This window comes from Alligator mississippiensis, chromosome 8 (genome assembly GCF_030867095.1).
Source record: "Alligator mississippiensis isolate rAllMis1 chromosome 8, rAllMis1, whole genome shotgun sequence".
NCBI lineage: Eukaryota > Metazoa > Chordata > Crocodylia > Alligatoridae > Alligator > Alligator mississippiensis.
Genome location: NC_081831.1, coordinates 1,087,048 through 1,114,240, shown reverse-complemented (window position 1 = coordinate 1,114,240; position 27,193 = coordinate 1,087,048). Strand labels below are relative to the sequence as shown.

The 27,193-nt window shown below is 66.3% G+C and overlaps 3 protein-coding genes across 5 annotated transcripts; 1 reads left to right on the top strand and 2 right to left on the bottom strand.

Annotated features, from left to right (window-relative positions):
• Positions 1-26: 26 nt before the first annotated feature.
• On the top strand, positions 27-4,043 carry SGSH (N-sulfoglucosamine sulfohydrolase). Of its 2 annotated transcripts, none has more exons than XM_059731954.1 (8): positions 27-195; positions 434-594; positions 748-853; positions 1,724-1,874; positions 2,200-2,356; positions 2,597-2,678; positions 2,823-3,026; positions 3,156-4,043. In XM_059731954.1, the coding sequence occupies exons 1-8, from the start codon at positions 111-113 to the stop codon at positions 3,713-3,715; spliced, it is 1,506 nt and encodes a 501-aa protein (XP_059587937.1). In that variant the 5' UTR covers positions 27-110; the 3' UTR covers positions 3,716-4,043. The 2 variants fall into 2 exon arrangements, with proteins under 2 accessions (XP_059587937.1, XP_059587938.1); XM_059731955.1 differs by having other exon boundaries at positions 2,823-2,998; positions 3,156-3,707.
• Positions 4,044-4,234: 191 nt separating this feature from the next.
• CARD14 (caspase recruitment domain family member 14) lies at positions 4,235-15,902 on the bottom strand. The gene is made up of 20 exons (XM_019488664.2): positions 12,932-15,902; positions 12,651-12,788; positions 11,837-12,162; positions 11,212-11,382; positions 10,950-11,069; positions 10,509-10,634; positions 10,133-10,291; positions 9,904-10,032; positions 9,641-9,777; positions 9,313-9,407; positions 8,944-8,989; positions 7,983-8,172; positions 7,722-7,848; positions 7,204-7,441; positions 6,505-6,568; positions 6,202-6,313; positions 5,798-5,971; positions 5,542-5,657; positions 5,140-5,255; positions 4,235-4,929 (listed from the first exon to the last, which is right to left on the bottom strand). Exons 1-20 carry the CDS (start codon positions 13,140-13,142, stop codon positions 4,722-4,724), a joined length of 3,003 nt encoding a protein of 1,000 aa, XP_019344209.2. The 5' UTR covers positions 13,143-15,902; the 3' UTR covers positions 4,235-4,721.
• Positions 15,903-16,001: 99 nt separating this feature from the next.
• Positions 16,002-27,193, bottom strand: GAA (alpha glucosidase). Of its 2 annotated transcripts, XM_019488665.2 has the most exons (20): positions 27,097-27,193; positions 26,340-26,846; positions 26,062-26,207; positions 25,221-25,386; positions 24,367-24,463; positions 23,340-23,459; positions 22,792-22,910; positions 22,434-22,565; positions 21,628-21,738; positions 21,384-21,497; positions 21,168-21,252; positions 20,783-20,900; positions 20,166-20,299; positions 19,386-19,537; positions 19,035-19,183; positions 18,759-18,900; positions 18,471-18,569; positions 17,819-17,983; positions 17,031-17,183; positions 16,002-16,783 (listed from the first exon to the last, which is right to left on the bottom strand). In XM_019488665.2, exons 2-20 carry the CDS (start codon positions 26,823-26,825, stop codon positions 16,724-16,726), a joined length of 2,748 nt encoding a protein of 915 aa, XP_019344210.1. In that variant the 5' UTR covers positions 26,826-26,846; positions 27,097-27,193; the 3' UTR covers positions 16,002-16,723. The 2 variants fall into 2 exon arrangements, with proteins under 2 accessions (XP_019344210.1, XP_006270745.2); XM_006270683.4 differs by lacking the exon at positions 27,097-27,193 and having other exon boundaries at positions 26,340-27,023.

Genomic DNA, 27,193 nt, shown 5'->3' with positions numbered 1-27,193 from the left:
GTGATGCGGGCAGAGGAGGAGCCGCCGCCGCCGGAGCTGGAAGCGCCTCGCCCTGCTCCGCTCCGCTCCGCCCGGAGCCTGCCCGCACGCAGCCCGGGGCCCGCGGCGGCATGCGGGTCCGCGGGCAGCTGGCGCTGGCGCTGCTGATGCTGGCGGTGCCCGGCGGAGCCGCCCGCAACGCGCTGCTCATCGTGGGTGAGCGCCCCGACCCCTGCCTTGCCCCGGCCCGGCCCGGCCCGGCCCGGCCCGGCCCCGCGGCTGCATCAGCCCTGACTCAGCCCGGCACGGAGTCACCTCCCTGCAGGGAACCGAGCCCCGGGCCCGGGGGGGGGCAGCACCCAAGCCCGGGTGCAGCATTTCCGCCAACTGCCCCCCACCCCGGTCCGCGTGCCCAGGCAGCCCCCCTGACCCCATGTGCGTCTCCCCCGTGCAGCGGACGATGGGGGGTTTGAGAGCGGCGTGTACAACAACTCGGCCATCGCCACCCCCAACCTGGACGCGCTGGCGCGGCGCAGCCTCGTCTTCCAGAACGCCTTCACCTCCGTCAGCAGCTGCTCCCCCAGCCGGGCCAGCATCCTGACCGGCTTACCCCAGGTCGGGTAGGGCTCCCGAGGGCTTTGTCTAACTGTTCCCTTGGGGGCTCCTGGCCCAGGCTGGTGTGTGGCGGCCGTCCCGCTGGCACCGTGCAGGCAGGAGGGGGGCAGGGGCGTGAGCCAGCCCAGCTGATCTCAGGCCTCGGTTTCGCAGCACCAGAACGGGATGTACGGGCTGCACCAGGACGTGCACCACTTCAACTCCTTCGACAAGGTGCAGAGCCTTCCCCTGCTGCTCGGCCAGGCGCGGATCCGGACAGGTAGCCAGCTGGGGCAGGGCGCGGGGGAGCGGAGCAGCGGGCAGCGCTGGCCCTGCTCCCCCCAACCCGCCTTAGAAACTCCTAGAGCCGCGGGGCTGGACGGGTGCTGCAGAGGCCTGGTCTGATCCAACCCTGGCCTGAGGCACGATCAAACCAGCCCATAATCGAAATTCTTTGTAAAACCACCATCAACCCTGACACCACGCTCGAACGTGCTGCAAGGAAGGCAGGGGGACCGCACAACGCCCTGCTTCTGTGAAAGGTTGCTAATATATTACTCAAGAGGTCGTGTCCCTAAGACCCCTCCCCAGTTTGTACCAGTCCGTGGCAGGGGTAAAATGCCTTCCTGACCCCAAGTACGGCAGAGTCCTGGCCAGGCTTCGGCAAGCCAGGGGCCAACAGGCGCCCAGCTGCTGCTGAAGCATCTCCGATGCTCCCCGGTTGCCCCCTCCAGAGACCGGCTCATGCACGGGCACCCGCGCGGGTGTTTATCCTAGATTGCCCTTGGACAGGTCAGGGCTACTTTGTGGCTTCAGGACAGCAGGGCAAGGCCCGCGTCCGAGCCCAGCTGCCCTTGGGACATCCTACGCTCAACTCCAGCTTTGCTTCTGTATGACAGCCACGGGCAGGGGGGCAGCAGCAGGGCCACACGCAGTGGAGGGTCCTATGCTGATAGAGAAAAGATTTAGGTGCTTTGGTTCTTGCTCAGCTGCTGGGTAGCCTGGGGCTGGATAGCTAGAGGGCATCTGCCAGCCACTGCTGTAGCTTCGGAGCAAGACGATGCCTCCCCGGTCCCCAGGGGAGGCTGGGCAGCAGCTGGCGCTCCGGCCACGGGCTCAGGCAGTTGCTTGCCCCATGCGTTTGCTGCAGGGATCATCGGGAAGAAGCACGTGGGGCCGGAGGCAGTGTACCCCTTCGACTTTGCCTACACGGAGGAGAATGGCTCGGTGCTGCAGGTGGGCCGCAACATCACCCGCATCAAGCTGCTCGTGCGCAAGTTCCTCCGGAGCCAGGATGAGAGGTGAGACGTTGCGTCCTGCTCCAGGATGCGCCTGATGCCCACGTCCCAGCGTGTGCCCCAGGGGGACAGCCCAGGCCAGCAGCTCGGCTGGGCACAGGGGACCCAGCTTTACAGGTGGGAAAGCCTCTTTCCAAATCCGAGCACATCCCAAACCAGGTGAACTCACTCCTGCCTGCCCCAGGCTGGCATCAGCATAAAGAGGTGGCCCAAGCTGGCTGCACCACCGGGTCCGGATGGAGGGCTGGAGCCGGGTCAGGAGTGGCCCGGGGCTGTGCAGCCGCGTGGGCCTCCATCACACACGGTCACTGCCTCGCTCTCCGTCCAGGCCGTTCTTCCTGTACGTCGCCTTCCACGACCCCCACCGCTGCGGCCACTCTCAGCCCCAGTACGGGCCCTTCTGCGAGAAGTTCGGCAACGGCGAGAGTGGCATGGGCTGGATCCCCGACTGGACGCCCCAGCAGTACCGCCCGGAGGACGTGGAGGTAGGACGAGGTTGTCGGGAGCTGCCCCGAGGCCGGCTCCCAGCCCTCTGGGATGTAGCTGGGCTCCTGCTGGGAGGCGATGCTGGAAAGGGGTAAGGACAGGGTGGGAGGTGGGAAGACCCGCCAAGCTTGCTGGGTTGCAGGGGCTCTGTCCCCATTTCCACATTGCTGGCTCTAATACCCCCACGCTGCTTCCCCTGGCATCTCCAGCCCTTACTTGCTGCTGCTTCCTCCCTGCAGGTCCCTTACTTCGTTCCAGACACTCCTGCGGCTCGTGCGGACTTGGCCGCCCAGTACACAACCATCGGGCGCATGGACCAAGGTTGGCGGCGGGGCAGCGGGCCTGGGCACGGGGCACGCAGGGCTGGGACTTGTGCATCCATCCTCAGCTCAGCGGCGGGGGAAGGAAGGAGGTGGGGGCTGCACCTCTGCGGAGCGCGTGCCCAGCTCTGCTCTCTGCACGCAGGCATCGGGCTGGTCCTGGAAGAGCTGAGCCACGCCGGGTTCCTCAACTCCACGCTGGTCATCTACACCTCCGACAACGGCATCCCCTTCCCCAGCGGCAGAACCAACCTGTACCGCTCGGGCACGGCTGAGCCCCTGCTCGTCTCCTCTCCCGAGCACCCTGCTCGCTGGGGGCAGGTCAGCCAGGCCTATGCCAGCCTGCTGGGTAAGACTGGCAGGTCCCAAGGCCTTTGCACCAGAGCCCCACTGGGGACCCTCTCCCTGCAGCTGGGCTCTGGCCGGGCCACGCACCGCCCTGGCTGACAGCAGACTCACCCTCCGTCTCCCCTCCCAGATCTCACGCCCACCCTCCTGGACTGGTTCTCCATCCCCTACCCCAGCTACAGCATCTTCGGCACTGCACAGGTGCAGCTCACCGGGAAGTCATTGCTGCCGGCGCTGGCATCGGAGCCGGCCTGGGCAACGGCGTTCAGCAGCCAGAGCCTCCACGAAGTCACCATGCACTACCCCATGCGGGCCGTGCAGCACGGGCACTTCCGCCTGGTCCACAACCTCCACTACCGCATGCCCTTCCCCATCGACCAGGACTTCTACATCTCGCCCACCTTCCAGGACCTGCTGTGCCGCACGCGGGCCGGCCAGCCCACCCACTGGAACAAGACCCTGCACCAGTACTACTACCGGGACCGCTGGGAGCTGTTTGATCAGAGCCGCGACCCCTCCGAGAGCTGCAACCTGGCTGCTGACCCCCGCTACGCCCAGATCCTGGAGGTGCTTCGAGCCCAGCTGGTGAAGTGGCAGTGGGACACCCAGGACCCGTGGGTGTGTGCCCCCGACGGCGTCTTGGAGGAGAAGCTGAGCCCACCGTGCCAACCGCTCTACAATGAGCTCTGAGCCACCGGCTCCCCCCGAGAGCCCGTCTGCCTCCATGCCCCGGCTCCCCCCACGGGCCCCGCTCGCCCGGTGCCTCTGCCCAAACCCTGCTCCTAGCTTCTGCCAAAGAGACATTAAGTGTCCGACCCGGCAGCTGCTCCAGAGCTCAGTGCATGCTCCCCGGCACCGGGTGGGGACAGGGTGCAGCTGGTCCCATGCCACGACTGGGGCATAGTCTGTGCCAAAAATGTGTCAGGTTCAAAGGGTCTGAGCATGCAGTGCTGCCCGCAGCTGGGCATCGACCACGCTGAACGCGGTCTTCTCAATAAAGTCCCAGAAGGAAAAGGGGCACCGATCCGTTCTGGGCGATTTGCATCTCCGCGCTGTGCACTTGTCAGTGCCTCTTGCTGAGAGCAGGAGGTGGTGGGGTGCTTAGGAGCCGCCCCAGCCTCAGCAGTGGGGTCCCTGCAGCCCCCCGCGCCCAGGGCTGGTGCAGGGGCTGGGGGCCGAGGGCCCAGCCGTTGTAGACGAGCCCGCGACAACAGTCAGTAACGAGGTTTAATGCAGCGAACAAACAGAACTTGCAGCCTCCGACATGCACGGGCCCCGCCTGCAGGGATCAGAGGAGCCTGGGATACCCAGTACAGTGAGACCCCAGCCATGGGAGGGGACAGCCCGGCCGCACCGGGGCCGGCCAGGTCCAGACCTAGCACCACGTCAGTCAGGGCAGCCCTGCTCATGCCAGGTGCTGCCCTGGCACCCGGGCACCGCTGCCGAGGCGCCCACCCCCATATGAAAGGGGAGCGGAGCTGAAGTCAGAAACACTCTACATAGAGTTACGGGGGCTCCCTGCCACGGGGAGCAGAGAGCAGCCAGGCGAGGGGTCACCCGGCACGAGCATGGGGGGTGCAGACACGACACCCTTTAACCCTTTAGCGAACAGGTCCTTCACCCTCCTCTGAAACAAGCCTCCAGAAGCCCCCAGGAAACCCCCTCCCAGCCCCTGGTTTGCGGCTGCCTCCCCGGGTCAGCGCAGGTCTTGCTCTATCCACACCACCTTCTTCTGCTCGTCGGCGACCGCTGCGCACAGGCAGCCGACCAAGCCATCCACGTCGCTCCAGCTGTCGGGGGTGATGGTGCCGTGGAGGCAGGGCGCCTTCTCCAGCTGGGCCTCCTGGCTCCGCGCGCCCTCCAGCAGCTGCTCCTCCGTCGCCCCGTGGCGCTGCAAGGCCTTCCTGGAGCAGAAGCAGAGAGGGGCGGGCGGTCGGACGAGCACCCGGGCCGCGGCGGGATCAGTGTGCAGAGGCACCCTGGCCCCATTGCTTCAGGTTGCACCCTGATGGCATGAGGGGATCGGGGCTGGGGGAGCCCCTCGGGCCACGCGACCCGTGCCACTCTTGTCGCGCCGGCGTGAGGCAGCGAGGGGGCTGGAGGCAGGGACCTACCGTAGCTTCTTGGCGTTCTTCTCGCTGAGGGTGACGAGGAGGATGATGGGGTACGTGTCCATGGCGTGCAGGGCCCGCACGCTCTCCGGCCCCACGTCCAGCAGGCCGTGCACGTTCTGGAGGGAGCCAGGGCAAGAGCGGCTCAGACCCACGCAGATACACCGGGCAGGGGGCTGCCCCTGCAGATGACAGCAGCCGTGCCGGGGTTCAGCGAGGGACCTGGACGCTGACTTGCCTGGTCGGGTGCCCTGGGACGGACACCGGCCCGTGGGGAGATGGGCAGCAGGAAGGAGCACCTCTGCCTCCAGACCCAAAGGCCTTTGCTCCCCAGCTCCGGGACAGTGCCAACCGTCTCCCCCCTACACACCAAGTCCTGCTGCCTCTGCACCTGCACCCCGTTACCTTCTCCGTCAGCACCTGGAGGGCCTGGCGCGTGATACCGCAGCGGCCATTCGGTGCCCTCTTCCCCTGGACGATGCCTCTGTGGGTGGCCGGGCATTCGGCCTCACTCAGGACGTCTGCAAGGGCAGAAGAGAGCATGGGGGGTGCCAGATCTGCCCCCAGAGCCGCCCAGGCAGCGGTGATGGGCATGGGAGTGACAAGCCGGTGCTGGGCACAGCCCAGCCCCTGCTGCCACGAGGAGGTGTCCAGGACGTACCTGAGGGGCACTTCTCGAAGGTCTTAGTGAGGCACAGCTTGTCGCTCAGGGCCTGGCCCAGCAGCGTGGGCACGCAGAGGACGGGGCGCAGCCGCGCCGGCTTGTGGGGCCTCACCAGCGTGTAGGGCATCAGCGTGAAGCAGCTGCCTCCCTTGGGGCACATCCTGGGGCTGGCTGCACAGGCGACAACGGGGGCAGCAGGGTGGTCAGGGCATCCCCTGCAGGGTTGAGGGCACCGTGGGCAGCCGACCGCTCGTGTCAGCATCACGGCAGCTGGCAGCGACCTGGGGGCAGGTGGGGAGGGCAGGCACTATGCCAAGAGGGACCAGCCCAAGCCCCTTTGCCACGGGAAGTGTTCCCAGCGTCTCCCCCCTGGGTCCCCACCCCCAGCCCACCCCACGCACCGTCCGGCTTGCTGGGGTCGTCGGTGCCACAGTCGATGGATGACCAGAGAGGGTTGATCCTGCTCCTGTCCGTGCTGACGATCCGCACCAGCTTGGCCTGCACCCCGGGTGGCTGCGGGCAGAGACGAGAGCTCGGTGCAGCCCCCAGCCGATTGCAGACGAACGCCTGCCGGGCCCCCCGTGAGCCCCACGATACCCACCCCAGCGCTCAGCCCAGGTGTGGCCGTTCCTCCCTTGGCCACTGTCCCTCGCAGTGCCCTGCTCTCCCCCAGGCTGTGCCCGGGGTGCCCTCTGCCCCGTTACCTTCCGAGCCGCTACGCTGGGCTGGGTCATGTCCTGGATCAGGGCGATGAGCAGCTGCTGCGCCCTGCAGACGGAGAGCAGCGACATGGCTGCATTAAGGCAGTAGAGCTGATGTGGGACACAGGAGCGGGCACCCCAGGGGCATGGGAATCCCAGGCAGGGGCTGTTCCCGCAGCAGGCATGTGGACCAGGCTGCAGGCAGGTGCTCACCGGGAGGGAGAGACAGCTTGGGACGGACAGGGCTGGGCTGGAAAGGTGCCCGGCAGAACCCAGGTGTGGATGGGCTATGCTAGAAAGAGGCCTTGAGACCCTCGGGGCATTTGCAAAGGCTGCAAGACAGCGCCAGGTCTTAGCCACAACCCGGGGAAGGAGACAGCCAGCAGCTGTGAGCTCTCCGGGGGCTGTAGCTTTGCCTCCTGGGCCCTCTGGCAACATCACTGCTACCTCCCGGTGCATGGAGGACCTGGGGCTGTGCCCGTCTCTGGCATGACTGCAAGAGATGCCAGTGACCGGTGCTGGAGTTGAAAGGCAGGACTTGCAGGCCCTGGGAGCCATATCACAGCCACGCAGCTGGGAGGACAGGCCAGGTGAGAGGCATCTCCCGGCTGCACCTGGGCAGCATGCGATGGGGCCTCTCCCTGCCAGCACTGGCCTGCATGCAGGGGGCTATGGGGACTGCGCGGTGCCCGGGGGACTCACTGGTAGTAGTTGGGGATGGTGCCGGCGTCCCCGTCCTTCATGCTGTAGGGGTTGACCCGGCTGGCGCCCCACCGGCTCCTGCCCTGGAACATGGTGTCCGTGACGTGCAGGATCTCATTGCACTGCACCTGCAGCTCCCCCGTCGCCTTCCCCTCCAGCGCCAAGTTGGCCCGGATGTAGAAGGAGTCTCCCGAGGTCACCACCTTCTCCTCCAGGTCGTTCACCAGCTTCTTGTAGCCTGAAACGAGAGAGAGAGAGTGAGGGGCAGCAGGGAGGGATGCAAACAGCGGGGCAGGAGGCTGCAATCCCCCACCCCATTTGCACTGGGACAAAGGGGCAATGCTCGCAGCACCACTTGGGTGGCTTTAGCAGACCCTACTTGAGCAGCCGATGGGCACGGGAGGAAGGGCAAAGCAGCAGGATTCCTGCCTGCTGGCCTGGAGACCACGAAGACCCCCAGGAAATGCCTGGGATGAGTCTGGGGGGCCGGCGCGTGTGCTGGGGGCGCCAGCCGTTACCTTCCATGTTGCTCCTGACGGACAGGCAGCAGAAACCGTTCACCCTCCCCAGGACCCAGAGCGCCTCCTCCAGCGTGGCATCCTCCAGAATGGCCTTGAACGCCGGGTCCATGACTTCGTAGTCGACCTGCAGGGAGGGCCAAGGGCACGGAGATGGGCTGGCTGGGGCCGCACCCCCCGAGACCGAGGGGGACCCACAAATCCGAACGGCAGGCCACAGGACGAGGGCTGGGCAGGAGGAAGAGGAGTGCGGGGCCTTACCACCATGATCTGGTGGCCTGGGGACAGGGACATCTCGTCGGCAGCCGAGCCCGGGGTGACCCGGTGGATGAAGATGCCCGTCTGGTTGCCCCCGATGACGCTGATCTGGTCCAGGAGAGCCGTGCCCTGGAAGGCGATGGTGGTGATGCGGCTGAGGATCCGCCGGGCGGGCCGCCGGCGCATAGGCATGCTGGGGGAAGGGGCCTTCGTGAGAAGCAGCAGAGACAGCCGAAGCCGAGCGTCAGCTCCTTGCAGACCCCTTCTACTGGCTTCCCCGCCCGCCGGGGACCGCAGGGCTCAGCCGCTCGGACGAACCCTCGGGGCTGCGGCCAGCAGCACGCAGCCTGGGGCAGGCCGATGCAGCCGGGAAGCTCTCCCATAGCTGCCAGCCCTCATCCCAGAGGCGCAGCCTGGCTCGGCTCCAGGCTCAGCATGCCCGAGAAGCATCACACGCAGAGATCTGGAGCCTGCAGGAGAGGCACGAGAAATCGAGCCAGCACCAGGTGATCAGACCTAGGCAGGTCCCTGGGCTCCTGCATGGTGACCGGTGCAACCCTGGCAGCGACGCCGGACGGGGAGGAGGAGAGGGCAGCGGGCTCCAGCGTAGGCAGGATGGAGCTCAGCCCTCGGGGGCGTCACAGGGGGTTGAGGCAGCCGCTCAGCTGGCAGAAGCCAAATGCCAGAGACCCAGGGGCAGCCGAGCCGTGTACATGACTTACCACGTACATGCGACACATCAATGCCCGCGTCATTGCAACTTGCATTGATGCTAACTAAAATACAGCGGGATGCGGTTTATTTCGCACTGCAACACTCATTTACATCTCAAAAAAATCCTGCATGTGTAAAACGTGATGCAATTAAACTGCAAAAAAGGGAAATTTTGGTCATGTGTACCAGTGCCCAGGGATGCCGCCCTATTCCAGAGACAGAGGCTGCCCTAGGGCCGAGTGCAACGTACCTCTCGGAGATGGAGGGGCCTGGGCTGGGTGATGGGGAGCCACCAGCTGAAAGGAAAGGCAGCGTGAGGTGGTGGGGACAGAGGGGCAAGTCCCCCTCCCCTCTGCCCCACTGCGGCTCCCCCACCCGCAGCACGCAGGGCCCCTGCAGGAGCCCAGCACTCGGATCTCCCCGTGCCTACATCCCCAGTTGCTGCCAGCATCGGTCCCTGGGATGCCTTGTGCCGAGTGATGCTGGGCGGGCACGCCCTGCTCCAGGTCACGGATGAGCCCAGCTCGTCCATCCTACTGGGAGCCACAGCTGGTTGGGAGCCAGGATGCCCTCTTCTCCCACCCCAGGAGCAGAAATGTGGGGCAAGGGGGACACCCACCGTGCTGCTCAGCCGCCTCGTGTTCAACCGGGGGGTCCTCTGCCTTCTCAGCAGGGAAGAGGCTGAAATCCACCTCCAGGAAGTCCAGGGAGCTGCTGCAGGGCACAGAGCAGAGGGAGCCGGTGAGGCAGCGGAGGAGAGAGCCCCCCTCCCCATCACCCTGCTGCTCGGGTCACAAGGCACATCTGGACAGAGGGAGGACCCAGATGTGCCAGCCCGGATGGACCTCAAGCAGTGCCGGTCTGCTCTGGGGCCTGGGGGGCGGTGGCACCCCAGAACGGCCACGGGCAGAAGGCCCCAGGAAGAGGGGGTGTCCCGGGCCGGCTACCTCCTGGACAAGGAGCCCTCCAGGTAGTCCTGCGTGGCTCTCCGCTGCAGGGAGTGCTTGCAGGGCGGGATGGGGCTGCACGACCGGAAGCTGTCGGCCACCTCGCCGCTCCACCGGGCGCCCAGGTCGGACCACAGCTGCAGAGGGGAGGCGCAGGGGCATGAGTGCCTGTCCGGCTGGCTCCCCCCTGCCAGGTGAGACCCGTGGAGGCGAGCCCTGAGCTGCTGGGGAATCCCAGATGGGGAAGAGAGGGGGCCCCGCACCTCCAGCGTGCTCAGGGAGCTGCTCCGGCTGTCATCCCTGGGGCAGATGGCGTGCATACGCACCAGCCGCTGCTTCCTGCGGAGGCACGGCTCCCCAGGCTCCAGGCTGGCGGGGGCTTCCTCCTGCACCTGCCGAGCAAACAGTGCACAGACAGGTTTCCCAGTCAGCAACCTGCCCCCGGGCCATGCCCAGCCCGTGCCACGCTGCCTGGCTGCCCCCAGGTCTCACCGTGGGCACTGTGCAGCCCAGCTCTGCCTGCTGCTCCCTGGCCCGCTTCCTGAGCTCGCAGATCTGGTCCGTCAGCTCGAACACCTTCCTGCGCAGCGCGTCCTTCTCCAGCAGGTTTTGGGAGATCTCCAGCTGCACGGCGTCCCTCGTGCTGTACGCCTGAGGGTGCAGGGGGAGAGGGGGACAGGTCAGGGCCTTGGGGGCAAAGCGATGCAGGTGGAGGGGCAGGCTTGTACCGTGTGGCCAAGGCACGGAGCCACTCAGCTCCATCCCACGGTGGGGGCTGGAGAGAGAGTCAGCGGGCCGTGGCTGCCTGCTGTGCACGTATGTTCACATGTGCATGTGTGTGCACCGGCCGCACTGCAGGCACGCACACCTGGTCTCGCTCCTTCTGCAGCTCTGCCACCTGGGCCTGGAAGGCACTGATCTTCTCCTTGTAGATCTCGCAATCCACCCGCATCTTCTGGCACTCGAAGAGGGTGTGCTCCTTCTCCTCCCAGTACTGGGCAGACAGACAGAGAGAGGCAGGTCAGGAGGGAGCCGGCCGAGGGGTCGGAGCCCTGCAGAACACAGGTCTGCACCGAGGGCCGCGGACGCTGCCACTGGGCTCCAGCACACACCCAGCTCCAGAGCCAGAGCCAGACCCTCCCGGCAGGCCATTTGGAGGACCCCCCAGGGCAGGGTTTGCATTCTGCGTGCCAGCAAAGAGAAGCAGCTCCGTACCTCGCGGCAGCCGCTCACCCGCTGCCCAGCGCAGGAGTCACCTGCGGGCAGACTGGCGTCTGCAGCCCGGGAGCAGGGCACCGGGGGCTCCTACCTGCTTGCGCTGGCTCTCGGCGATCGCAGCCCTCTCCCGCAGCGAGTGGATGCGATCGAGGAGCTCCTGCTTGCCCTCCAGGGCCTCGTCCAGGTTCTGCTCCAGGATGTCCTTCTGCACCTGTGCCGGGAGCACAACACGGTCAATGTAGGGCGTGCACGGACCACTGGGGTAGACAAGCAGCTGGCAAGCCCCTTCCCACCAGGCCCCGCAGGGCCGGCTGCCCGAGCGCTGGAGGGTGCGAGGTGGGGGTCGGCTTTACCAGGCTGAACGTCTCCAGCTCCACCATGGACCGAAGCTTCTCGTTCTCCTCCCTGAGGACCAGCACCTCGTCGGCCGGCGGCTGCAGGTCGCTGCTCCTCCGCCGGGAACGCTCCCGCTCACAGTACGACTCCACGCGGGCACGCTGCAGCTCCTGCTTCATCAGGTAGAGCTGTGTGGGCACAGGGAGCGGAGACCTTACCCCCACTGTCACACCCGGCCACGGCTCTAGGACGTGGCCTGCGCCTCCTGGGAGCAGGCTGCACCTGGAGGATGCTGCCCACCTCCTCACCCTGCCCTCTCCCTGGGCGCGGGCCCTGCTCAGTGCTGGCACAGGGAGGAAAGCGCGTCCGTCCCCAAGCCAGCAGCATCCAGGAGACACGGGCTACCAAGGTGATCTCCGAAGCCAGCTCTGCACCCGCAGCGCTGGTCCGGGGGAGCTGCAGCCCGCGCCCTCCTGCATGCAACGTGTCCCGATGCGCTCAGTGCACTGCAGCCACAGGCCCTCCGGGGATGCCTCCAAGTGCCCAGAGCCATCGCAGAAGGGACCAGCTGGTCTCCCATGGAAGTCCTGGTGCTCCCAGCCCCAGGCGGGGCGGGCACGGCCCAGGCAGCGGGGTCCCTACCTCCTCCTGCAGCGCCCGGCAGCGCGTGATGGCCAGGTCCTTGTCCTTGAGGGCGTTGGTGTAGTGCATGGACAGGCTGTACATCTCGTCCTTCAGCTTGAGCACCTCGTGGAAGTGGGTGCTGAGCTCCCGCTTCATGCGGTCGTGCTCGGCCTGGAGGCCCCGCAGGTGCTGGCCCTCGGCCTCCAGCTGGGCCAGGCGCTCCTGCAGCTGGCGGCAGCGGTGCAGCAGCGAGGCTTTCTGCTGCTTCTCCTGCGTCACTGCCTCCTGCAGCCCGTTCACCGCCTTCGCCAGGCACTCTGTCAGCTTCGAGCTCTCCACCAGGCCTGCGGCAGGACGGGAACAGCTCATGCTCACAGGGAACCCGCCCTGCGCCCTCCCGCCACGGTCCCCGCCGTGCCCTGGCTCGGCCCGAGCCCCCTGGCTCTCTGCCTGCCCCTGTCCACGGACGGACCTCCCCAAAGAGACGGGGCGAGGCGAAGCTCCCGGGGAACACGAGGGGTAGGGAAGCAGTCGTGAGACCCCGGTCCAGAGGCAGACCTCGCCGTGCTAGGTGCTGCACGGTGCATGCATGCTCTTTCCAGGGGACTTTCGGGTGCTACCACGTGATGCCCCGGACTCGTGGCACATCCAGCCCACTTCCGCCCGCAAACCGGGGAGCAGACCGGGCAATCAGCAGCATCTGCCAGAAAGCTGCTGGCCCTTTGGCTCTGCCCCGCTGCCCATTCACGCTCCCCCACCTCTCCACACCTGGCGGCACCCCCGCCCGAGCCTGGCTCGGGGGCGGCTCTGGGGGCAGGGGTAGGGGACTTACCACTGAAGTTGTTGAGGTTGATGGAGGGCTCCAGCCCCGTGATGAGGGTGTAGGTGTCGGGGCTGTGCAGCTTGAGGCTCTCCAGGAAGGCCAGGGCGCCGTTCTTACCACGGGTTTTCAGGAGGTCCAGCATGTGGCCTGGGGGCAGGTTAGGGAAGAGCGGATGGGGTCGGGGGCAAGACTTGGCACGCCCGCTCTCGGCGGGGCATCTCCCAGGTTTGATCCCCCCGCGCTCCATTCTTTGGTCCCTTCGTGCCGCCCCTTCGCCCGCCTGCGCTTACCCGCTCTCATGGCGCTGTTGGTGAACTGGGGCCCGTGCAGGACCTCCTCCTCGTCCAGCTGGTCCAGCACCTTGGCCTGGCGCAGGTAGGGGGTGAGGCGGCTGGGGCAGACGCCGCGCACGATGCGGTAGCGGTGGCTCTCCAGCATCTCCCAGAGCTGCTCCTCGTCCAGGTCCCGGAGCTCCGTGTCGGCCTGGCACGCGGCTGCCATGGCGGGCTCCTGGCAGCACCGGGCGTGCGGGGAGGAGAGGAGAGATGGAGGATGTTTGGCGGGCAGAGGACAGAGGGAGCAGCCCCAGAAGCTGCAGAAGAAGAGCCCCCTTATTGCTGCAAGAAACCAGCGTGCCGTCCACAAGCCCAGGCTCCCAGGCCCGTCCTCTGCCGCTTACGGCAGTGCCAGGACCAGAGCAGCCCCTCGAGTGACCCACGGGACCAGCACCTGGGAGAGCGGAGCCTTCCCCTCTTGCCAACAGCCCCGCGCCCCGGAGCTGGAGCAACGCCTGCTCCTGAGCAGATGCCCGACCACGGCAGGTCTTGGTGCCAGGGTTGTTTTCCCTCGGGCACAAAGTCCAGGCAGGTGGAAGGGGCAGATGGGGGAAGTCTCCACCAGGAAATTGGATGATTCAGAAACCTTTGTACACGGGGGCCCTGGCTGGCGGTGCACGGGCACATGCAGCCCAGCTGGGCCCGGGGCACCTGCCGGCACATCAGGGCCAAGGGGCACCTGCATCGCCGAGCCCACCTCTCGTTGCCTCTTGGCAACAGGAGCACCCAGGACAGCCCCGGGGTCCCGCGGGGACTCAGCAGAGCAGGAGCATCCCTGCGTGGCTGTTTCTTCGGGGCAGGAAGGAGCAAGAGCCCAGGTGCGCCTCGGCCGACACCTCCCCAGGCGCCCAGCAGCTTCCTCGTTCCAGGAGCGGCTGCCTGCCGGGGCCCCCGCCTGCGCCGAGCTCCCGGAGGGACCGTTCGGTTTGGCTCCCGAGGCTCGGGAGCTGGCTGCGCAGCTGTGGTGGTCCCCGGGGCCGCTGGGAGCAAGGGGCCAGACAGGGACATCAGCTCCCCGAGCTCCCCTGGACAAGCCGGTCTCCTGGGGATGTCCCTCTGCTCGGGCGCGCGGACACTCTCAGCTCTGCGTCTGCGCCACACCACACACTAGCAAGGCACTGGGCCACCCCGCACCCCCAGCCGTCCAGGACCCTAGGGACACTTGGGCTGACAAAAGGTGCGGGGCAGCAGGGGGATGATGCGACCCGCTGCCCTCTGTCCGTCCGTCCCCTTGGGCTGGGGGAGCGAGCGAGCGCGGGCAGCCCTACCTGTCCAGGAGAGGACCTGCCCCGAGCTCCGTGCGCGGCTCCGGCTGGAGACCGACTGGCAGGATGCAGCCGGCTGGGAGGCAGCAGAAAAGCAGGTTTGTCAGGGCTGATCCTGACTGTATTGGGGAGTTGGCGGGTGCCGGGACCTGCCTCCTCCCAGGCAGCTGGAGGCCGAATCAGATGCCCGCTGGCAGCACAGCCAGGCGCTAGCAGAGGAGTCCCCGAGGGTCCCCCTTGCCCAGCCTTGCGGTACGGGGCTGGGACAAGGGGAGGCCCCCGTGCAGCGTGGACGTGCTTCGGTGCGACTAATCCCACCCGACACCCAGATGCACCTGGGCAGCTCTGCACGGAGGTGCGGCAGAGTTGGGGGGCTGGAAGGGAACCCCGAGCCCCCGGGTCATGCACTCAGCCCCGCGCAAACAGCTACGAGCCCCCCAGGAAGGGCAGGGGAAGACGACACGCAGCTCGGACCCCTCCTCTGGCACGCAGCAGCGCTCAGAGGGTGCAGGACCCGAGCGCAGACTTCCCAGCCCTGTCGGCAGGATGCGGCCGCCGCTCCCAGGGCGATGGAGCAACGCGGGGAGCAGCGGAGGGAACTTCCCAGCAGGAAGCATTGCTAATCCCGACCTGACGGGACACCGCAGTTAGGCCTGGCCAGCAGCAAGGAGCAAGCTCCCAGGGCGAAGGTCAAGGCTGGTGCCGAGGGATTCCCCCATGGCTGGGGAATGCACTTCCCCGCCCCACCCCGTCTCCACCCAGCTGCGGCTTCAGTCCTGCACATCATGGGGCTTTCCTGGGTGCCCTGCCCTGTGCCGTGGCAGCTCCACGCCTCCCTTGAAGAAACCCAGCTCCCCACCCTGCGCAGAGCACAGCAAACGAATGGGGAGATGGGCGGGTGGCTGTCATCGCTGCCCGCAGGCAGGCGGGGAATGCCCGGGGCTTGCCAGCCACCCCACGGAGCTGCTAAGCCTGCCCTGCAAAGGAGAGGCAGGTTGAGCGACTTGCCAGAAACCCGGGGTTGCAAAAGAGCAGGCAACACCGCGCCGGGTGGAGCAGCCACAGCCTGCGGGCAAGGCTGGCACATCTGCTCCACGGGCCCGTCTGCCGGCAAGTCCCGGCCCAGCCAGCGACTTCCCACGAGCGTGACCCGCGCGGGGGTCACAGGGCAGGGTGCTGGGCCGTGCTGCCAGGTCAGCAGAATTGCTGCTAGAGAAGCGGCTCTACCCCAAGCTTTCCACGATTCAAAGTGCCCCGTGTCAGCCCCTCTGCTTTCTCCTCGCTGAAGCCGTCCTGCCTCTGCCTTCATTGGCAGCAGCACAGGAGGAAAGGTGGCAGCGAGGCTCGGGAAACCACCATAACCGCCCAGAGAAGGCAGGGGACCCGCTCTCTAGGGTCCCACGAGTGCCCAGGGAACCCTACAGCCCGGATGTAAAATCCCTCCAAACCTCAGCCCTGTTGTTCGAGGCTTAAGCCCAGTGAGGAGCACGGAGGCCGTGGTGTTTGCTCGTGGGACACCAGCTGCAGGGCCCCTGGGACCAGAGCACGGCTCGGCCTCGGATAGACCCAGTGAGCGGGGAGGTTTTGCACAAGAGCGTGGAGTCGCAGGCCCTCGGCGTCACGCAGCCAAGCGTCCCCGGACGCGGGGCTGGCACGGAGAGGAGAGCCCTGGAGCTGCCGAGCTCCTCCCCACTCTCCCCTCGCACACCGGGAACATGGCTAGAGCCCGTCACAACATCAGCACACAGGTAGCTCAAGCAGATATTCAAACCAGTGCTTTATTGGAGACCCGTATGACCCAGCCAGCACCGTGGGAAGCACCGTCGGGGCAGGCCACGCAGCCCCAAGCCCCATCTCTGCTGTGTTCAGGGCAGCGATAGACCCCCACAGCACAGCAATGTGGCACCAGGCTATCCAAGCACCGGTCCAGCATCAAGGACGGGCCCAGCCCTTCTGCCATGATGTTCGGGGGCTGCTCTACCCCGAGACAGATCCAGGGCCCGACGTGACAGGCTAATGGCGCTGGCAAACCAAGCCCCAGGATTTGCACAGGAGCCCAGCCCTGGCGTTCCTGCCTGCAGCTAAGTCCCTTCCCCACTTGGGCAGCGAGAGGAAGTCGCCATCCTCGTCCCCCCGCCCGCCCCACTGGGGCTTTTGGCCACTGACTCACACGGGACCTGGATCAAGCCTTAAAGGCAGCAGCAGCCGCCAGCAACACGGTTTGCCCCATTCCCTCCTGCAGCTGGGTCCTGGCTTCACCTCCCCGCACCGGAGGCAGGGGCAGCACCGAGCTAGGCTCCCACCTGAGCATCCACGAAGCCGGGGACGGTCAAGCCAAGACTCCAGGCCAAGCAAGTCGCACGAGGCGAAAAGGGAAAGGCCCCGATCGCAGGGAAAAAGCAGAGCCGAGCGATGGCAGTGGGACGCTGCCCCTGGGCCGCCGGGAAGAGCCGTGACAGCAGGCAGGCAGCTCCAGGACCGCTCAGGCCCAGGTGATCGTGAACTGCTCCCCCAGCGGGAGGGACAGCTGGATTGTCAGGATCTGAGGAGGGAGGGGAGAGTCAGCAGTGGGTGGGGGTGCTGCCCCCTCCCCAACCACCCCAGCGTCCTCAGACACCCCGTCCACTGCCATCTCCTGCAGATGCCACCGCCCTCCTTGCTCCCTCCCGCTGGCGCGTGCCACAACACCAAAGATCCCCCCTTCCCACGCGCTGCAGCCTTGGCTTCCAGCAGCAGGAGGGAGAAGCCAGGCCTCAGCCCAAGCAGCGCCCGGGTGCCTGCGGCCTTGCCTCGGTGTCCGTGCGGTAGGAGAAGTCGTCGACGAGGGCGCCGTTCACCAGGACGTGCTGGGGAGGGCTGGGGACGCCCAGCACCGCCACCCTCTGCAGCAGCAGCCCGTCCACCTGGCTGTTGACCCGCAGCAGCTCGCTGACCAGCGTGCCCTGCGCCCAAGGGAGGAGCGTCACTCCCAGGAAAGCCTCCCCACTGCTGCCAGCCTCGCCCCACGCCCAGGCTGCTCTGGGTGGCAGCTGCTCACACCATCACCTCCTCCTTTAAACCACCCAGCTTGGCCTAGACAATGCACTGAATGTAACTGGGGTCACGCAGCCGGGCCCCCCGGCCCTTCCAGGGTTTGCGGTCAGAGCTGGAGGGCAGGAAAGGGGAGGATGCAATGACTGGGAGCGCAAAGGGGAGCTGAGCACCAGGGCGCCTTGTGCAGGCACGGCGAGAGCTGGGACACTCACGTTGGAGGCATGGAACGAGCCCCCATCCCACCTCCCCACCCAGAGCCAGGAGACCCCATTGCCCCAAAAGGTTTGGCCCCATTAAGGCCGAGGGCAGCAATAGGAGGGGAACAGGCATGGCCTTTGCAAATGCTGCAGCTCCCAGCACCCGGTGCCCCCTGGGTTGGCTGGGCTGGGGCTCTGCACGCCGCCCCTCAGACCTCTACGGCTCCGGCCTCCGCTCTGGAATCGCCCCCCGGGCCGTGCTGCCGGAGGCAGGTGGCAAGCAATGTGCCCTGGCACAGCACCAGGAATCGCCCTCAGCCAAGCAGCCGGTTCCCCCCCAGGCTCACGCGCATGGCCAGGAAGAGGATCTGGGTGTAATCGCCCCTCTCGAAGGTCTGGAGCCCCTCGCCGTCATCCCAGAACAGGTCGCCCCGGGCGAAACCGTCTGCTGTCAGTGCCACCACCAGCGTCATCCCCTTCTTGCGGGACTCGGTCGTGGTGAAGCCAGGCTCCTGGGGGACGGGGACATCGGGTGGAGAGGAAACCCCTGCCTGGAAGTGGCAGGTCCAATCCCAAAGGCCCCATGCCACTAGGCCTGTCACCCCGAGACCCCCGGCAGGGGCTGGGCTCCCTCTAAACCCAGCCCAAGCTAGAGCGTCTTGCCCTTCCCTCTGGGAAACGGTGGAAGAGACCAGGTTGGCCCTGCTCAGACGCAAGAGGGGTGACAGACACAGGGCCAGTCCCTCTCCACAGCCCCTGATGACACGAAGTCCATCCCTTCCAAGTCCTGCTAAGTCCAGGTTTCAGTAGGACTGCCAGGGTCTAGCTCTCCAGGAAGCAGCCACCCTTCGTCAGGCAGCATGAGCCTCCTTCGCCTCTTGCCAATGTGCCCCCAAGCCCCGCCGAGCCCACGCAGAGCCGTGCTGTAGCATGGGCACAGCCCCAGCCAGCTGGGACCAAGCTGGGCTGGAGCATGAACTTCTCCCAGAGACAACTCACCTGCAAGGGCAGGATGTGTCCTTCCCGAACGTGGACGTTGATGGTGTCGAGCGGAGCAGGCAGGAGGATCCACTGGCCCTTGCTGTGGATGACGGTGTCCTGCAGAGGGAGGGAGGAAGGTGCTACCCAGGTGCTGAGCATCCCCACAGCTGACGAGCGGGACCACAAGCCCCTTCTCTTTGCAGGGAGTCAGTGAGACCACCGGCTCTTACCCTCACAGCAGAGCTGTGGACCCGCCAGCCCCAGGTCACGGTAGGGAGCCCGTGGCACTGAGCACCGAGCACTCACCGTCACCAGGTGGTACCAGGTCCCCGCAGGGAAGTACCCGCTCACTTTGGCCTTCCCGGGCTCGAGCACCGGGGTAATGAGGAGACCCGCACCCCACATGAGCTGGTGGTCGACGGTCCAGGTGTTGGGGTCTGTGGGGAACCTGGGAGAGGACGGAGACAGCGCGTATTCTGGCGCCCAGGACAGAGGGGCCGAGGGTTGCACCCAGTGCATCGTACCATGCCCCCGCCCAGGTCGGGCGCTCCCACCTGCCCCTGCCTCCAGCCCGATGCTCACTCAAGGAAGAGGGGTCGCGCCACGGTCTCCCCTGCCACGTGGGCCTTGTGGAAGAGGGTATAGAGATACGGGAGCAGCGTGTAGCGCAGGAGCAACGCCTTCCTCATGGCCTTCTGCGCTGCCGGGCTGAACGCGTACGGCTCCTGGGGCTGCAGAGCAGGGGAGCCCGCAAGAAACGCTCAGAAGGAGCAGGAAGGAAACTAGCCTCATGCTTCAGAGATCGCAAGGCAAAGGACGGGGCCAGGCTCCCTCCAAGCAGGCCAGCCCCTGAGCACCCCATGGCCGAGACCATGGCCCCGAGCCTGCGGGGCCCTGCCTTGCCCCCAGCGCCTGCCCGTGGAGCGCGCTCACCTGGCTGCCGTGGTCGTTGTGGTTCCTCATGAAGGGGTAGAAGGCGCCCAGCTGGGTCCAGCGCACGCACAGCTCCTCCGAGGCGTCTCCCGTGAAGCCGCAGATGTCAGCTCCGACCAGCGGCACCCCATACAGATTGAAGAGCAGCACCTCTGGGAGCACGCTGAGGCTCAGCCGGCTCCACCCGGAGCTTGGGGAGGAGACCGCCGGGGGCTGCTAGGCAGCTGCAAGTCCCAGGGGCACACACAGAAACCCGGCAGAGCATCCCCCTGCCACTCCAAGAACTAGGGGCCCACAGGGAACCGGAGCAAACACCCTCCAGGTCACAGCACGGCCCTGCCCGTGGAAGAGCAGCAGCTGGGGACAGCCCCGTCCTGCTGGCCTGAGAGCAGGTCACTGTCCAGCAGCCCCAGCCCTTCGAGGTGGGCGGAGGGGGGGGAAGAAGCTTCCCAGAGCCAAGCTTCCTTGTGGCTGGCTCCAGGCCTTGGCTGTTTGTGCCACCACGCGCCGTGGGGCAGGGCCAGGAGACGCGGGTACCCTCGCACCTTCCAGGAGAGGAGGGCAGTTCTCTCCTTGAAGAACGTGCCGAACCCAGGCCAATGCCTGCAGCTGGATCCTCCCCAACGTCCAAGCATGGGATGAATCCAAACCCAGAGGTGCATCCTCATCCACACCAAGGCTTGCCCAGGACATGCCTCATGCTGCTGCCCCAGGCCTGCTGTGGATGCAGCACCCCTTGCCACAAGCATCGAGGGGCCCAGGGCAGTGGCACTCAGGTACCTGCTACAGAGGAGGACAGCTGCTCCCAGGAGCTCGAGACGTCCCCGGTCCAGTGGCCGGCGTAGCGGCCGTGCCCAGCGAAGGTGGAGCGGGAGATCACAAAGGGACGCTTGCCTCGCACCCGCACCAGTGCGCTGCAGGGACGGGAGGCGGCCGTCGGGAGTCGTCCAGGGGGGAGCACGGCCCTGCCGCCATGGCCTTTCCCTTGGGCAAGCCCAGCCCCCACCACGAGAGTCCCCCCTCCTGCACCCCAGCCACACGGGACACGAGACGCGGGCACAGCCGAGGGGGGAGACTGCTGCCTGGTGTCCCTCACGAGCTGGGCTCTCCCAGTGCCCTCCCACCCCGCTCTGGACCCCACCAGCCCCTTCCCACGCTCAGCCAGGCCAGCACTGGTGTGCGGCCTCCACCTGCACCCCAATTCCCTCACACACCACTGTCCCCAGTGCCTTCAGCCCCAGTGGCTAGGACAGCAAGCCTGTCTTTGGGCAGTCCCAGGAGCCCCATCTTCCAGGCCGGCCCCGGTCTCAAGCCCTCCCCGAGAGCTCCCCAGCCAGATGCCCGATAAGGAGCATCGTCCCGACCGGAGCCGGCAGCAGCAGCCGTCCCAGACTCACTTATGGGACGCGATGGCCTCCGTCAGCCCGTACAGGTTGTGCAGGTTGTAGTGCGAGGACAGGTGCTGCTGGCTGGAGGCGCAGATGGTGGCCGAGCGCAGGGACCCCCCCAGCACGCCTGCGGAGAAACACGGTGAGCCAGAGCCTGGCGGGGCCTGCACGGCACGTGCCAGAGAGAAGCTCGAGCCCTCCATGCCACTGCTGCCAAGGGCAGCCAGCCTGGTCTCACTGGGTGCCAGCTCCTGACGGCAGATGAAGGCTTCCCGGCTTCCTCTGGATGGGCACATCATCATGGGAGGGGTGCCCAGATGCCTCCCAAGACATCAGGCACATGGCAGGGACACCAATCCCTCCTGTAGCAGGCTGGGGACTTGCCACTGCTCACCTGGCACGTAAGGTGGGTCTTCCAGCTTGTTGCTGGGGCACCCCTCCATGGAGCCCAGCACGAAGTTCGAGGGCTCATTCATGTCCTGGGGAAAGAAGGGACCCTTGAGTCCAGGCCAGGCCACAGGCAGCTGCCCTGGAAGGGAATCGGGAGGGTGATGGCTCCAGCATCACGCCCTGGCACGTGGGCTGGGCCTGGGTGGGAGACGTCACTCACGATCCACATGCCGTCGAAGGGCACCTGGTCGTGGAACGCCTTCACCACGTCGTGCCACCACTCCTGCGTCTCGGGGTTTGTGAAGTCAGGGAAGGCGGTCGGACCCGGCCATACCTGGCAGACAGAGGCAGAGACCACGAGGAGTCTAACTGGGGGCACTGGGAGGTGGGGAAGGCTCCAGTCCACCCCGGAGTACCCCCTGCCTGGTCTCAGGACTAGCCCCTCCCCAAAGGCTGGGGCTCACCTTCCCGATCAGAGGCTGCCCCGTCGCGTTTCGGATGAACACCCCTCGCTTCAGCCCATCGTCGTAGGGCTTGTAGCTGCCGGCAGGGCTGGTGCTGCTAATCGCCGGGTCCTGGCAGGGGAGAGATGCCCATGCCATAAATCGACCAGAGGAGAGCCCATGACACCATCACCCAAGAGACGCCAGACTGTGCCGTGTGCCGAGTCCCGGCCTGAGCCCCCCATGCTGTGTTAGCATCACCCAGCATCCAGAGCAGGGGCAGGGCAGTGAGGGAGTCAGCTTATCTCAGAGCAAGGGGGAGAAGTGCTCCCAAGGCTGCTGGGGCAGCTTATCTCAGAGCAAGGCTGCCGGGGAAGGCACAAAGTTCTTCCCTTCCAGAGCCGAGGTCACCCAGCAACTCCCGGTTCACGTGCCTGTGTGCCTCTGCAATCCTCCAGCCACGAACACGCAGCCCACATGCAGGGGGCATCCCCATCCCCTGCAGCCTCACGCCCTCTTGCCTTCAGACACAGGACCTGGCCCCAAACTCCCCGCAGCCCCACGCAAAGCAATGACCGGGCAGGCTGTCAGCTCGATGGGGCTGGGGGAGGTTTTGAGCTGCAGAGATGCCCCTTGGCATTGAGGTCTGAGCGTTCCCCCCCACCAACACCGCTTGCTTGCCAGCCCTTCGCTGGCATGGACCGCGAGTGCTGGAACCTGGGGGGGCCTCGGGCTACGTCAGGTTGGGATTCCCGCACGGCAGCCGCTAGAGCCAAAGGTGACCAAGAGAAGGCAGCTTGACGGGGCAGGGGCCGGGCTGCACTCACCACGATCATGACGTAGTGCCGGCCGTCGCGGTGGAAGTCTCGCACCATGTCGGCGTAGTCTGGGAAGCTGCGCCGGTTGAAGGTGAAGTCCCGCCGTGCGTCCATGTAGTCCAGGTCGTTCCACTGCACGTCCTGTGCAGAGCGCCAGGTCCGGCATTGCCGGTGCAGCCCCCAGCCTGGCTCCCACCCCCTGCGCAGTAATGCATCGTCCCCCCAAACCCTGCCCTGGCAGTTGGGCTCAACTAGGGTCTTGCTGGCTGTGACGCCAGGGCTGTGCTGCCTCAGGGCCTGTCCACCCTGCAGCAGGACGGGGCTCCTGCACCTGGTATCAGGAGGGAATCGAAAGGCAGGAACCTACCAGGGGGAAGCCCGCAGCTGTCATGTTGTCCACAACCTGCCGGGTGATCGCACTCGAGGAGTAACCCCAGCGGCACAAGTGGAAGCCCAGGCCCCAGTAGGGCGGCATGAAGGGGTACCCTGGAACCAGGAGGGCGTGGGTCAGAGGGGGGGAGCCAGCGGCAGGCCGCAGCACTCCAGCTGCAACATCCTCCGGGCACGCTGGCAGGGAGGACTGCCGTCACCCCGCTCCCCTGATTGCTAAAGGTGAGAAATAAGAGTCTTCACAGCCCACAAAGCTCCTCGGCCTCCCCAGCACGCACAGGGAAGGATCAGGTCCCCTCGGCTGGACCGTGCTCTTTAGACCAGAGTGCGCTGCATGTGCAGGGGGGATATGCCAGGCCTTGGCCTCACTCAGGCCAGCTGCGAGGCCTCCCCTGCCCTGCACAGCCTGTCCAGGCCGGCTGCTTGCTCCCATCACAAAGCTGCCCAGCGGCAAGACCCCAACAAGAGCGCCAGACCCTTCCCCATAGCCCACGGTGGGGCCAGACTGCTCCCAGTCCTCCTCACCAATGACATCCAGGTACTGCCGGACCACGCTCTTGGGGTCTGGGCCCAGGAAGACATAGAAGTCCAGGATGCCACCAATTGTCCTCCACGTCAGGGCAGGGCTGGGCTGCAGCACCACATCTGCCAGACACACGTGCAAAGGTGCAAGGGTGAAGCAAGTGAGCCAGGAACACAACCCAGCAGCCCGGATTGCCTCAGGCCAGAGCCATGCCTTCCTGCAAGACTGGCAGCCAGCCCCTGTGGGCCGCTCTGGGATGCCCATGCTCAACCCCAGTGACACCACCCACAAGCTCCCTTGCAGAATGGGGATGACAGGCCAGGCACGAGCACCAAGACAGGCCCAGAGGTGGCTGCGCATCAGCAACAAGACACCAGCATCAACGACCAGGCACCGCTGGCGGCTGCATTAACAGAGGCATGTGAGTGCGACAGGTGATAATGCCTGCTCTGTGCAGGCCTGGGCAGAAATCTGTCCACCTTGTTCACAGAAGGGCACAGAGAAACCAGACAAAACCCAGACACCGGCAACAACGATGCTCAATGGGTTAGAAAGCAGCCACGCAAGGGAAGGCTGGGAGAACTGGGCGCGTTTAGTCTGGAGAAGAGGAGATTAGATAAGGGACGTGGCTTTATAGCAGCTTTCAAGTAGCTGAAAGGCTGCTGCAAAGCTGGAGAAACCCTGTCCCCCCTCCCTGCAGAGCGCAGGACCTGAGGCAGCAGGTTTAAATCAATGCGATTTGCTGTAGATGGAAAGTTGCCTCGTGGCCAGAGCACAAGGGCATGGAGCAAGCTGCCCAAGGGAGCTGTGGGCTCCTCTGCCCTGGAGGAGTGCAGCCAGGGCTGGAGAGGCGCCTGCCTGGGGTTGTTTAGGAACCGTGTGTGCAAGGGTGAGCGAGATGGAAGGTCCCTTTCCACATCCACTCTATGCCAGGCGGCCAAGCCTGACCTCGAGGCCTCCTGGAGGGTGTAATAACAGCCAGGCTCCCCACTCCATGCAGGGACACGGGTTGGGGGGAGGGACACTCACCCATTGCGTTGCTGTTCAGCAGGAAGACTCCGTGGGCCGCGCCGCTGTCCTCCATCACCAGGTAGAAGGGGTGAGAGCCATAGAGGTTGGCAGAGGGCTGGGACACAGCAGAGCACAGACCATCAGCAGGAAGCAGGGCTATAGCCTCTTCATGCCCACGGCCTGCTGCACAGCTGGGAGGCTTCCCAGTCCCAATTGCAGCCAGACGGGCATCTGGGGGCTCAGCCCCTCCAACCACCACACGCACAGACAAGCTGGCAATGCCCGGTCACGGCCGGGTCAGGTGCAAGGGCTGTGCAGCTGCCCAGCCGCAAGCCTTGGGGCTGTTTAGCAAAGGGGGGAGCAGAAGCAGGGGCCATTTCAAACATCCCCGCACTCTCCCCAAGCCTGTGGGCTGCAGCACACTCTCTCAGCCCCACCGTGGCATGCACGCGTGCTCCTGCTTGGATTGACAGAGGTAGGCCAGCCCAGGAAAAGGGTGCCAAGCCAGGCACACTGCCCTTCTCAGGAAGGCAGCGACTGCCAAGCACAGAGGCCTGGGGCCAGGGGTCCTGATGCTAATGGCGGCACCAGCCAAACTGGGCACGGAGACCCCCCTCGTGCCAACTGCAGCCAGACACAGACCTCAACGTTAAAGCCCAGGCAGAGTGGTGGAGCGGAGCTGGGCTCCAGAGACAGGCGTGGAGTTGGCCAGCGTGTTGAGATGGGAAGGACTCCCGAGCCCCTCACCATTATGGCTGCAGTCAGATCCTGATAACCCCCTTTCGGGGTCTGAGCTCTAGGATGAGACCCGGGGGGCTCTGGGACACTCCCCTCCCTGCTAAGGCAGGGCTTCCCTCGCCCCTGCCCCTCACCACGGGTGCCATGTCCCGGTTCCAGAGGGTAATTTTGGTCCACTGGGTGTCAAGGACGAGTGGGGTCAGGTGCTCCCCCAGTCCGGAGATGAAGCGGGAGGGCAGGGAGGTGGAGATCTCGAGGAACTGGTCTGCGAAGAACAGGGGAGCCACGGAAGTGTTCAGCCTGCCAGAGAGAAACGGGGACTCTCAGCACACAAGTGACAGCTCCCCCAGGGACGGCACCCCCCCCCCCGCACCAGGGGGGCCACGGGCCGCCCAGCACCAGAAAGCAGGGAGGACATGGAGCCCTGAACCAGAGGCGTCTCTGGGCAGAACCAAAAGGGCTCCCAGCAGGTGCTTCAGGCATGGTGGGAAGCTGCAGTGCAGGGGTCGAAGGCACCAGCCGGGGACGAGGAAGCCTTAGTGCAACGGCTTCGCCCCAGGGAGACTCACTAAGTCACCTCGAACTGCACATTAAAGTGAGAATAAAGAAAAACCAACAGCAAGACCCTGCCTCTGCCTCCACCGTCTCCTCCCTGCTCAACACCTGCCAGGTCCCGATGCCAGACCAAGGGCCTGTGCAGTGGCCACATCCAGGGCAGCCGGGACGCACGAGGCAGGAGAGGCTGGAGCTGCCTTCTCCCGTCTGGTGGGACAAGCCACATGGAGACCAGAGGGGCCGGGACAACAGAGCAAGGGGCCGGGCTCCTTGGGGGGCACCTGAGAGATGACATCTCTGGTTGCAGTGGGGCAGTCGAGGCACTTCCCACTTCCAGCTTCATCACTCCAGCTTTGCGGGGTTGGGCTGAGACTTGGGAAGGAAGGGAGCGCGTGGCCACGGGAAGGTAAAAGCACTTACAGGACCTGCCCGCTGGACTCCCTGAGAACGATCAGGCCGAAGGGGTCGGCCGAGAACCGCAGGCCGTACAGCTTCGAGACCGCCCGGCTGCTCGCGGTCGGGGTTTCGAGCGGCACCTCGTAGCGCTTGTTTGCCGGGTCCCTGAGCTGCAAGGACAGGCAGACACCAGGACGGCGTCGTATGCTGGGAAAAGCCACGGGTCTCGGAGACGAGTCGCCCCGCAGACGGAGGAACTGAGCCCTCCAAACTCGCCCCGACCCGGGCCAGCACCCGCTCACCGTGAAGTGCAGCCTGGCGTCCGTCTCAAACCGCACATCCAGCTGCAGCACCGTGACGTCGCCCGGGAAGACGCTGGCCGCGGCCCGGGTCAGGCTGGCGGTGTAGCCCGTGTCGGTGGCGGTCAGGTTCTGCAGCCTGTAGCTGGGGTAGCCGGGCGGGAAGAAGCACCAGGGCTGCCAACCGCCAGACCCCGGCGCCAGAGCGGGGACGTAGCAGCAGCCCCGCGCCTCGCACTCCCCCCTGGAGACCAGCTTCCCGGGCGCGCAGTCGAAGCGGCGCTCGGGACCGGCGTGGCACTGCGGCTGCCCAGGGGCAGCGCGGCCCGGACGCTCGTGCTCGTGCGCTGCCGCGCGGCTCCCTCTGTAGACGCTCTGCAGCCCCTCGGCATCCGCGGGGCTCGGGGCGGCCGCGGCGAGCACGGCCGCCAGGCACAGGACGGCCGCCTGCAGGGCGATGCCGGGAGCCCCCCGGCGCGTCCCGGGCATGCCGCAGCAGGGTCGGGGCGGCTGCGGGGACGGAGAAGCGGGGGGTCGTTTCCAGGCTGAGAGCGGCCCCGGCCCCGGCCCCTGCCCCGGCCCCGGGTGCGGGCGAGGGCGAGGGCAGGGGGCAAAGGCACCAGCTGGGGACAGGGCCTTAAGGCTCATTAAGTGCCCAGCCCCTGCCCCTGCCCCTGGGACCTGGAAAGCAGCCCCAGCGCCCCCAGTCCCTGATCCCAGCGCCCCCAGTCCCCGCCCTCTGCTGGTGTCCCTGTCCCACCAGCTCAGCACTGCCAGCCCCAGGCCAGGAGCCCCACGAGTCACGTGAGCCGCCGGTCAGCTGACCCGGCTGGGCGGGGCGTCACGTGACCGCCGTG